This window comes from Aegilops tauschii, chromosome 7, assembly GCF_002575655.3.
Source record: "Aegilops tauschii subsp. strangulata cultivar AL8/78 chromosome 7, Aet v6.0, whole genome shotgun sequence".
Lineage (NCBI taxonomy): Eukaryota > Viridiplantae > Streptophyta > Magnoliopsida > Poales > Poaceae > Aegilops > Aegilops tauschii.
Genome location: NC_053041.3, coordinates 384,584,618 through 384,595,832, shown reverse-complemented (window position 1 = coordinate 384,595,832; position 11,215 = coordinate 384,584,618). Strand labels below are relative to the sequence as shown.

Here is an 11,215-nt window from a genome sequence, read left to right as displayed (position 1 = left end):
TTCTTGGACTCGCTGGTTTCTATAGGCGTTTTGTGAGAGATTTTAGCACCATTGCTGCACCTCTCAATGAGCTTACAAAGAAGGATGTGCCTTTTGTTTGGGGTACCGCAAAGGAAGAAGCCTTCACAATATTGAAAGATAAGTTGACACATGCTCCTTTACTCCAACTTCTTGATTTTAATAAGACTTTTGATCTTGAATGTGATGCTAGTGGAATTGGATTAGGAGGTGTGTTATTACAAGATGGCAAACCTGTTGCATACTTTTCTGAAAAATTGAGTGGGCCTAGTCTGAACTATTCTACTTATGATAAAGAATTATATGCTCTTGTTCGGACCTTTGAAACATGGCAACATTATTTATGGCCCAAAGAATTTGTTATACATTCTGATCATGAATCTTTGAAACACATTAAAAGTCAAGCAAAACTGAACCGTAGACATGCTAAATGGGTTGAATTCATTGAGACTTTCCCTTATGTCATTAAACACAAGAAGGGTAAAGAAAATGTTATTGCTGATGCATTGTCTCGTCGTTATACTATGCTTTCACAACTTGACTTTAAAATATTTGGTTTGGAGACCATCAAAGATCAATATGTGCATGTTGCTGAATTTAAAGATGTATTGCAGAATTGTAAAGAAGGTAGAACATGGAACAAGTTCGTCGTTAACGATGGATTGTGTTTCGTGCTAACAAGCTATGCATTCCAGCTAGCTCCGTTCGTCTTTTGTTGTTGCAGGAGGCGCATGGAGGAGGACTAATGGGACAATTTGGTGTGAAGAAGACGGAGGATATACTTGCTACACATTTCTTTTGGCCAAAGATGAGACGGGATGTTGAGCGTTTTGTTGCTCGCTGCACTACATGTCAAAAAGCTAAGTCACGACTCAATCCTCATGGTTTATATATGCCTTTGCCTGTACCTAGTGTTCCTTGGGAGGATATATCTATGGAATTTGTTTAGGTTTATCTCGAACAAAGAAGGGGAGGGATAGCATATTTGTTGTCGTGGATAGGTTCTCGAAAATGGCACACTTTATACCATGCCATAAAAGCGATGATGCTGTTAATGTTGCTGATTTGTTCTTTCGTGAAATTATTCGCTTGCATGGTGTGCCAAATATTATTATTTCAGATCATGATACTAAATTTCTTAGCCACTTTTGAAGATGTTTATGGGCTAAGTTGGGGACTAAACTTCTTTTTAGTACTACTTGTCACCCCCAAACTGATGGTCAAACTGAAGTAGTTAATAGAACATTGTCTACTATGATTAGGGCTGTTTTGAAAAATAATAAGAAAATGTGGGAAGAATGCTTGCCTCATATTGAATTTGCTTATAATCGTTCGTTGCATTCTACTACTAAGATGTGCCCTTTTGAAATTGTATATGGTTTCCTACCTCGTGCACCCATTGATTTGTTGCCTCTTCCATCTTCGGAGAAGGTTAATTTTGATGCTAAACAACGTGCTGAATTGATCTTAAAAATGCATGAGTTAACTAAGGAAAACATTGAGCGTACGAATGCTAAATATAAACTTGCTGGAGATAAGGGTAGAAAACATGTTGTCTTTGCACCTAGAGATCTTGTTTGGTTACATTTGCGTAAGGATAGGTTTCCTAATTTGCGCAAATCAAAGCTAATGCCACGTGTTGATGGTCCTTTTAAGGTGTTAGAGAAAATAAATGATAATGCATATAAACTTGAGCTGCCTGCAGATTTTGGGGTTAGTCCCACTTTTAACATTGCAGATTTGAAGCCTTATTTGGGTGAGGAAGATGAGCTTCAGTCGAGGACGACTTCATTTCAAGAAGGGAAGGATGATGAGGACATCAATACCATTGTTACACCCACAACCCCTGCTACTATACACACTGGACCGATTACTAGAGCTCACGCACGCCAATTAAATTACCAGGTACTTTCGTTTCTTGGTAATGATTCTAATGTTCATGAGAATATGATGCTGCCTAAATTGGATACATTTGTTTTGCTTACAAATGAAGGGCCTAGCTTGGAGAAGGATGAACATTGGAGCAAGAACAAGCATGGAGTTGATGGGATGCGCAAGGGAGACAAGAACAGAGTTTCAAGTGATGATTTCAGGACTTTGAAGCCACCATAATGAGTGCATGAAGCCTTGAACGAAATATACAAGATGCCACTTCATAATTTTCGTCCAGAGGCTATTCTAGGTGTTGCGTCACCTTATTTTTCGGCCAGGCCCATGTAATTTCGAAATACTTCAATATAGGCTGATTTTAGAGTCCGTATGTGTGGGGAAACAAGAGTTAGGGTGGGTTTCGGACCCCTTATCCAAGGGCCACGGAATCCCCCCCCTCTTCCTCCATATATATAGCCCCTAGGGCATCGTTTAGACTTTGGGTTTTGTTTAGATTAAAAGTTCGCCATAGCTGCAACTTCGCGTACTTCGTTTGTGTTCAACGACCAGACAAAGGCGTCACAGAACCCCACCTTCATTAATAAAGCTTTCCTCTTTTATTCGCAATATCCAGATTGCAATCTCAGTTTCTTGCTTGTTCTTCATTTGCTCGCAGGAAATAGACCCTCGTGGTCAGGTTGATCGTGCTCCGGCGTGGTCAATAACCCCTCGGAAGTTGGTTTAGCGATTGCTAAGGCGCGACGTCTTCGCACGTTCGTAGTCGGATCGTCAAAGTCGACTCCCACAGAAAACGATTGCTCTCTCATCGAAACATCAGGACACCTTGGCCTCTATCAGCGGGGCGAAAGCCTTTTTCGATAAGTGCAACCAATACTCGGGTGGTTTTGGTAATTAATAACAACATATATATCATTGAACTAATTCCTATACAAAGATCATTTCAGGCAAGTTCAATTAGGCATGGCAAAGATATGTGATTGTGGACCCTTCAAAATGCAAAGGACATGCATTGGCAAAAGCTCCAAGACTATTTTTGGTTGAGTGATCAAAGATCACATTGAGTTCATAGGAAAGCCAATACTATTAAAAGGGGATGAGGTTTTGATCATGAGTCATTTGCTCAAGTGCTTGAAGATACCAAAAAACCCAGCCACATTCTCACTATCCAATATGTCCAAAACCCTAAAGACATTCTTGGTCCCACAGAAACATATACACTCGGACCCACCGAGATACACAAGGCACAGCCACAGCCTAAACCCTAGAAACTCGGTTCCACCGAGATGGCATTCGGTCCCACCGAAGTGCACTGCAAACTTTCTATAACCCATCGTGTTCATTTCGTAATTACAGAGTGAAACCGGTCGGAATTACCAAAACGATGCAAGTGCTTAGGTCATCACATATGGGAACCACCGAGTGGATGCATCCGGTCTCATTGAAAGATCTAACATTCGAATCTTTTATACTAGTCGGTCTCACCGAGTTTTTTACCCGGTCTCACCGAGTTGTGCATAAAGTGTGTAACAGCTAGATCTTTGGTGATGGCTATAAATACCCCACCCCACCACATACTCTCAAAGAGAGCAACTAGGACGAAACTACACTTTCCATATCCATTTCCTCAGAGAGAGCCACTACTTGTATTGAGATCAAGGCATTCCACTCCAACCATTTGATCCTTGATTTCTAGCCCCCTCAAGTTGCTTTTCACTCCAATCCTTCTCCCACCACCATGCCAAATCTATGAGAGAGTGATTGAGTGTTGAGGAGACTATCTTTTGAAGCACAAGAGCAAGGAGTTCATCATCAACAACAACATCTATTATCTTTTGGAGAGTGGTGTCTCCTAGATTGGTTAGGTGTCACTTAGGAGCCTCCAAAGCTTGTGGAGTTGAACCAAGGAGCTTGTAAGGGCAAGGAGATCGTCTGCTTCATGAAGATCTACCCCGAGTGAGGCTAGCCCTTCATGGGCGTAAACCATGATGGAATAGACAAGGTTGCTTCTTTGTGGACCCTTTATGGGTGGAGCCCTCCGTGGACTTGTGCAGCCGTTACCCTCCGTGGGTTGAAGTCTCGATCAATGTGGATGTACGATAGCACCACCTATCAGAACCACGCCAAAAATCTCGGTGTCTTCATTGTGTTTGATATCTCCGATCCCCTCCTTTACATTCATATGCAAAGTCTTTACTTTCCGCTGCCTACTATCTAGACTTGCATGTGTAGGGTGTTGCTTGACTTGTGATTGTTGCTAAAACTTGCCTACAACTAAAATTGGAAAAAGGCTACGTTTTATTTGGTCAAGTAGTCTAATCACCCCCTCTGGACCTACTTACGATCCTACACGCCCCCTTTCACATGGAAAGGAGAGAGGAGGCCGAATTGGGGAGGGATTCCCCCTCCCCTAGGCCGACTCAGGGGGGAGGGGACTTTCCCCACTTGTGTGGTGCCCCCTCCTCTCCCTCCAACCTATATATACTAGAGGCTTTGGCACTTTTTCTCTGCACAAGTTTTGGAGTCTCTTCTAGTTCTCTAGTTCTAGTTCTAGTTCGCTCTAGTTGAACGATTAGATCTATACCTAGATCCTCTCATCCTCATAATTAGAAGCCCAGTGTGGTTCTAATCTCCTTCCTCTAATTCTCCGGTGATGATTAGCTCTAGACGGCGAAACGCTGACCGTACACTTGCAACTCATAGAGAGGCCGTGCTTTTGGTCTTCCGTTCGAGAGACTGTTTGTGGGCGGTTCGCGGGATCGTTCACCTACGTTTCGAGGGACTTCAAGTACGATCAACACCGACTCGTCTTCTTCCGCTATAACTCGGAGTCAGTAATGATCTGATCCAAACCATTCATTGCACGTTCATAGTGTTCTTGAGTGATCATGGGGCGATTCTTTTTCGTTTGTTTTCTACTACATTTCCCAACACCTTGGAAATAAAGCTCTCTCGTGCATTGGAGCTGCGTGTGTTTCCATTTTTCTACTACTAACATCTAAAGGGGAGCTTGCACTTGTTGCTTCCATCGCTTTGACCTCCTCCCACCGTGTACATGCCCCCTTCCAATGTCTCACCTCGTCACCCACCGATTGTTTTCTACCCCCAAGCAACATAATGGAAACCATGCCTATCCACGTCGAGCCCGATCAACCAAGGCTTGTTGTTGCTGTCTTTGGATGCCAGGTTGCCTCCTTCCCACAACAGTATTTGGGACTGCCGCTCTCGCCGACCAAGCTCCACATCATGAATTTTTAACCCTGATCGCCTGGATCGACATATATCTGGCCGACTGACATGCCACCCTTCTCACGGCGGATGGTCGTGGGATCCTCTTTAACATCGTCCTCTCCGCACTTCTCACCTATGCCATGGCGGCCTTACAATTCTTCGAGGGTAGCCACGTCGCCATCGAGTGTCGCTGTCTGGCCTTCTTTTGGGCCAACAACACCGCTATCTCAGGTGCTTAGTGCAAGACCGCGTTGTCGAAAGTCTGCCTCTCACGCACGCTCGCAGGGCTCGTGGTCTGTGACCTATGTCTGCAAACTCCTACATGTTGATGAAGATCCTCACCAGGATCTACAAGCCCGTCTCCACCATGTGGTAAAGTTGGTTCGCCACCCTCTACGAATGGGGCGATGGTGAGGACATAGATCTCGACGATGTTGGGAGCCTGGATATGCCCACTTGGAAATGCCTGTTGGTCGTCCTCCCTGCTTTTAGGTGTTGCACCACTATGGTAATCGGAGAAGGGAGGAACACCGCCTTCTGGCTGGATCACTGGATGGGCTCGGGCAGAGCCATGCTTGGTCCAATTCCGTGCTCTCCTCTCGCACTCCCTCCGCCCCAGTTTATTGGTCGCGGTGGTCTTCTCCAAGCTCCCTGCCCACCTCCAACCTCGACTCTCCTCCATCGCGGTCGAGGAGCTCTGTCATCTGTCCATCGAGCTGCAGCAGATGACGCTGCGCCCCCTCGTCGCAGAAAAACGCGGGCTCTCCAGCTCCCATGCCGTGTTCGCCATCAGTGGGGTGTATCACCTCCAACTTGTTTCCCTCCCTATCGACGATATCACGCAGGCTCTTCCTGTGGCTCTGCCATTGACTCGCTTGCCCTGTGTGTCGCTCCTACATCACCGCCACATTATCAACTCGCCCGCCCGCGCCTTCTAGATGTCGACAAAACCACCTGGCACGTTCTTCGGGCACGTGCACGCGCAAGGCATGTGGGACGTGGTGCTCCCCGATGGCGTACTCCCCATCTCTTCACATGCGGTCCATAGTGGCGACTACCACCCGATGAGGGATTTGGGAGAGCAGGAACTCCATGGTCTTCCGCCAAATCACTGCCCTCCTGGTAGTTGCTCGCAACATCACCGCTGATGTCTTGGTCCATCAGAGCATGTTGAAGGTTTGGGTCCAAAATTTCTCCCTTGTAGCATGAGCTTGCGTTTTATGCACGCCGACCTCCGCCCACCCCTGTATGCTACACTTACCCTTGTCGTGTTAACCGTGATTTAATGAAAATGTTCAGGTTGGCGATCACCCTCTTAGGATTTTCAAAAGAAACTCTCTTTATTAATCTACACGTGCAAAAGAAAAATCAAAATAAAATAAATACCATGTTTGCTACTCCCTCCGTTGAACTGCAAAAACGTCTTATATTTGATACAGAGATAGTATTTGACAGGCGCCTGTAATTTTTCAGGCGCCAATCACCTTCCCCAAAGCGCAGCGGCGGAGCTCTTCAGGCCGAGCAGGAGGCGAGCTATAGCCAGAGACGCTGAAGACGGAGTCGAGTTGACGGCTTGACAAGTGCAGATGTGGGGCCTTTTAGTATTTGATTCAAGCTCGGATTAGATGGAGCCATGAGACGGTGACGCGGCAGAGAGCCCCGACATGAACTCGCTGGACGCGAGGCAGGGGGTGGCACGGAGGATGGCATCCGTTGGATTTGAATCCAACGACAAATTTGATTGAACGGCAAAAAATATCAGGCCTGTAAACAGACAGTCGCTCCTAATAAACACCATCATATGGTGACAAATTCTTTCCAGATCGTTACATCGCTCTCTTTCTGGTTATAATAAGAGAATCTACACATAAGCCCACATAACTCCATCATATAGTGGCTACGGGTAAATTTGCAGACAAAATCATGCAGAGCGGAGACGAGAACTTGGAATACAGACAGACGCATGAGACGGCAATCTGAATTCTTAACAGGGCATTTGAACCGGTCACTCTTGGCGTCTTCAGGACGTCACTCGGATATTCTCCGCTTATCCCATCAGTGAAAATGTCATGGACGATGACGTGTTTAGAAAGGTCTAATCCGCCTGCACTCCCCTGGGAAAGAAACAAATAACTGCCGAAACAACACATGCTTGCCCAAGACTTGTTTCCTCTGTAGCTTCCAGTCGGCCTTCTGGATTGCATCTCGAAAAGCTAGCTGCAAGACATACGCGCTTTCGCCCCCAAAATCCGAGAACAAACCGCCCAGCTGCCGTGCCGAACGCCCGCACAATGCGGTACGGCGCAGATGTTAGCTTCGGCCAAAATTTGATGAGAAATGAGCACATGAGTTCTGATAACACATAGAATTTCATGCTCGCTTTGCATTCTATCTCTTTGGACGCTCCTTCTTGGACACAGGTGCATCAGCAAACTGGTGCAGGTGCAAACAAACGCCCCGAGCTGGTTGCGGACAGTCTAGACATCGACAACCTCGAGTTTTTATCTGCAGTCTGAAAAGGCATATGCTCGAATTATGCCCCAGTTATTCCAAGACACCAACATTGGTTATGTAAGCACTCATTAACATATTATTATGCACATCAAAATTTTCTTGATCTTAACTACATATTCAACTATTTTGAGGAATCATATCACCTCCAGGATGCCAGAAATATTAGTTAACTGGCAGCCTTGGGGATCTCTCAAGTGAGATCCTGGACATTATTAACCTGGTTGCCAGATACATCTAAGTCAAGGTGAAGGAAAAAATTGAGTTGTTTCACACAGAAAACTATGCAAAACATCATTAATGTATCACATGCTTTCTCTATTCCAACAGAACCAACACCCATATTATTTCGAGCCGTTCATTCTCCAATGAAAAATGAACTTGGCAGCACACTTACCCTGCCAAAACTAAAGCAAACACTGCTATATAAAATCGATGTAATATGCTAATGTATACCTTGACCACCTCGGCATATTTTGTTTTCAACCTTGAGAGTACCTACGTTTATTGTTTCACACCATTTTTGGAAACATGTTCGTCAGCACCTACATGTAAACATGCACATAGGTATGCAACACCTACGCCTATAATACCATGCCATCTACGCACCTCCTCTTCCATGGTTCCCTGCTGTAAAAGCGCAACCAAGACCACCGGAAACAATGGCCACAGCCTATGACGAAGACCACTCCATTTCATCATCTCAGCATGATGACACGGATGACAGGAGGAGCACCATCCCAGCAGCTAGTGCTGATGAGAAGCCATTCCCGTTCTTCGGGCTGCTTTGCTACGCTGATAAGGTGGACTGGCTACTCATGGCCCTGGGAACCGTCGGGTCTGCCATCCATGGCATGGCATTCCCGATCGGATATCTCCTTCTCGGGAAAGCACTTGATGCCTTCGGAACCAACATAAATAATCAGGAGGCCATGGTCCATGCATTGTACAAGGTAAACATGCATGCACATATTACCCTCCTGAACTTGGGTTGTATTGGTCTACAATTGCTTTTAACACCATTGTTTATGCTTGAAGGTGGTTCCGTATGTGTGGTACATGGCGGCAGCTACTTTTCCTGCTGGAATGGTTGGTAAGTCAAGACTCAAGGGACCTTTAGTTTCTTCGATGATGCATGTTGCATTAAGTTTGGTAAAAAGAAATGATAACAAGCCACACACTATTTGCATTCTCCTGTAGTGGTTCAAAGAGGAACTAATATGGAGAGACAAGAATGGAAAATATAGACTCCACAACTTCTTTAAATATTTTCCATTGATTTATGGTCTGATTTTATACACTTCGCTCATTGATTGCTCAAAAGAGAACTTTTTTTATGATCGCACGTTTGCCCAACCCCTATTGCTTCAAAATCCATGATTTTTTTAAGGACATAAAAGCACATCCTAAAATCTAATAGAAGTACACTAATGTGCAGGATGAATGATATATTAGAAACATAATACTCCCTCCATTCCATATAAGTGCCGTGGTTTTAGTTCAAATTTGAACTAAAACAACTAAAACCACAACACTTATTATGAAATGGAGGGAGTACTTGGTTATGTTCGAAAAAAAATGAGAATTATAGGAGATCTAATGGTAGCAATATTGGCTGGCAAAACATTGCTTACATTTCCCCTGATAAACTGGCTGCAGAGATCTCCTGCTGGATATACTCGAGTGAGAGGCAGTTAGCACGCATGCGGCTGGAATATCTGAGATCAGTCCTTAATCAAGAGGTTGGGGCCTTCGATACAGACTTGTCCACTGCAAACATCATCACCGGGGTAACCAACCACATGAATGTCATACAAGATGCAATTGGTGAGAAGGTAATGCATTTCACAATCATATCGAACAATAACTGTATGATTTCTAAAGTCCTGTGGAGAAGTTGCATCTGAGCTCAATTTCTGCAGCTCGGTCATTTCGTCGCAAGCTTCTCCACTTTCTTTGCTGGTATAATAATTGCATTTGCCAGCTGCTGGGAAGTCGCGATGCTCTCCTTCCTGGTCATTCCTCTGATCCTCGCTATTGGAGCCACATACACAAAAAAGATGAATGTCATATCATTGTCACGCAATGCTATTGTCTCACAAGCAACATCTGTCGTAGAACAGGTAACCACGTAGATGAGTCAACGCTCCGTACCTGAAGCTAGGTTATTTGAATAAACAGAAATATAAAAAATAAAAATGTTATTAGAAAAAAAATTAACTATGTAATCCTTGTGTGCATTTGTGGGCAGACTTTGTCACATATCAAGACTGTCTTCTCCTTTGCCGGAGAGAACTGGGCCATGAAATCCTTTGTGCAGTGCACAGACAATCAATACAAATTAAGCAAGAAGGAGGCGATGATAAAGGGAATAGGGCTGGGCTTGTTCCAAACAGTGACCTTTTGTTCATGGGCACTGATGGTTTGGATTGGGGCAGTTGCAGTAAGCAACCGGACAGCAACAGGAGGTGGCACGATAGCTGCCATCATGAGCATCCTCTTTGGCGCAATGTAATAAAACTACACCCTATCTGATTGCTTCAATCGCCTAAACAATTTTCATTCAAATATGATTTTTTGCAAGGTACATAGGTAGTATGCATGCATATTCTTTCCTTTTCCATGAATTATAATCAATAGACTTGACTGATTTCACCGCATGGAGTGCAGATCAATTACCTACGCTGCACCAGATCTTCAGACCTTTAATCAAGCAAAGGCTGCAGGAAAAGAGGTCTTCAAGGTGATCAGAAGGAATCCATCCATAAGTTACACAAAAGGTGGAGCGATATTAGAAAAGGTTTATGGAGAGATCAAACTGCATGGGGTGCATTTCGCCTATCCCTCCCGCCAGGATAAGCCAATTCTCCAAGGATTCTCACTGTCAATCCCCGCAGGCAAAGTTGTTGCTCTGGTAGGAAGCAGCGGCTCTGGGAAGAGCACAGTTATTTCACTACTTCAAAGGTTCTATGATCCAACCTCAGGTAGGCTTCCATCATTTGCCTGGTGCAACTGTATGTGTGCTCTAAGTCAATAAGTATATATTATTAAGTTCTATGTCAGAATTAAGGTTAGAATTTGGCTGTCATCAATAAAAATGCCTATGTACTTGCAAGCTAAACTAGTCATAATATTTCAGTCAGTGATGAGACATAATGTTGCAGGTGACATATTCATTGATGGCCACAGTATTAAGAAACTAGATCTGAAATCCCTGCGGAGAAATATAGCTTCAGTATCTCAGGAGCCATCGCTGTTTTCTGGTACTATCAAGGACAACTTAAGGATTGGTAAAATGGATGCAACTGATGAAGAGATAATTGAAGCAGCAACAACAGCTAATGTGCATTCATTCATATCTAAACTTCCCAATGAATACTTAACAGAGGTACATATGTGTTCAGCAAGGAATGCAAGAAAAGGGTAATTCTGTATATTTGACTGAAGGCTAGCTACGTTCTGCACTTAAACATGAATTGTCTTCCTTTATGGTTTTTATTAGGACACGAAAAGGTTAAGACCATTGAAAGTTAAAACAAAAACATTGTGATACTATTACAGTGACAAT

At 44.2% G+C, this 11,215-nt stretch overlaps 1 protein-coding gene across 1 annotated transcript; it reads left to right on the top strand.

Moving 5' to 3' along the window:
* Positions 1-8,309: 8,309 nt before the first annotated feature.
* On the top strand, positions 8,310-11,197 carry LOC141027189 (ABC transporter B family member 1-like). Its single transcript, XM_073504169.1, has 8 exons — positions 8,310-8,600; positions 8,686-8,740; positions 9,307-9,482; positions 9,570-9,770; positions 9,899-10,158; positions 10,318-10,631; positions 10,812-11,035; positions 11,150-11,197. The coding sequence occupies exons 1-8, from the start codon at positions 8,310-8,312 to the stop codon at positions 11,195-11,197; spliced, it is 1,569 nt and encodes a 522-aa protein (XP_073360270.1).
* The last annotated feature ends 18 nt before the right edge of the window (positions 11,198-11,215 follow it).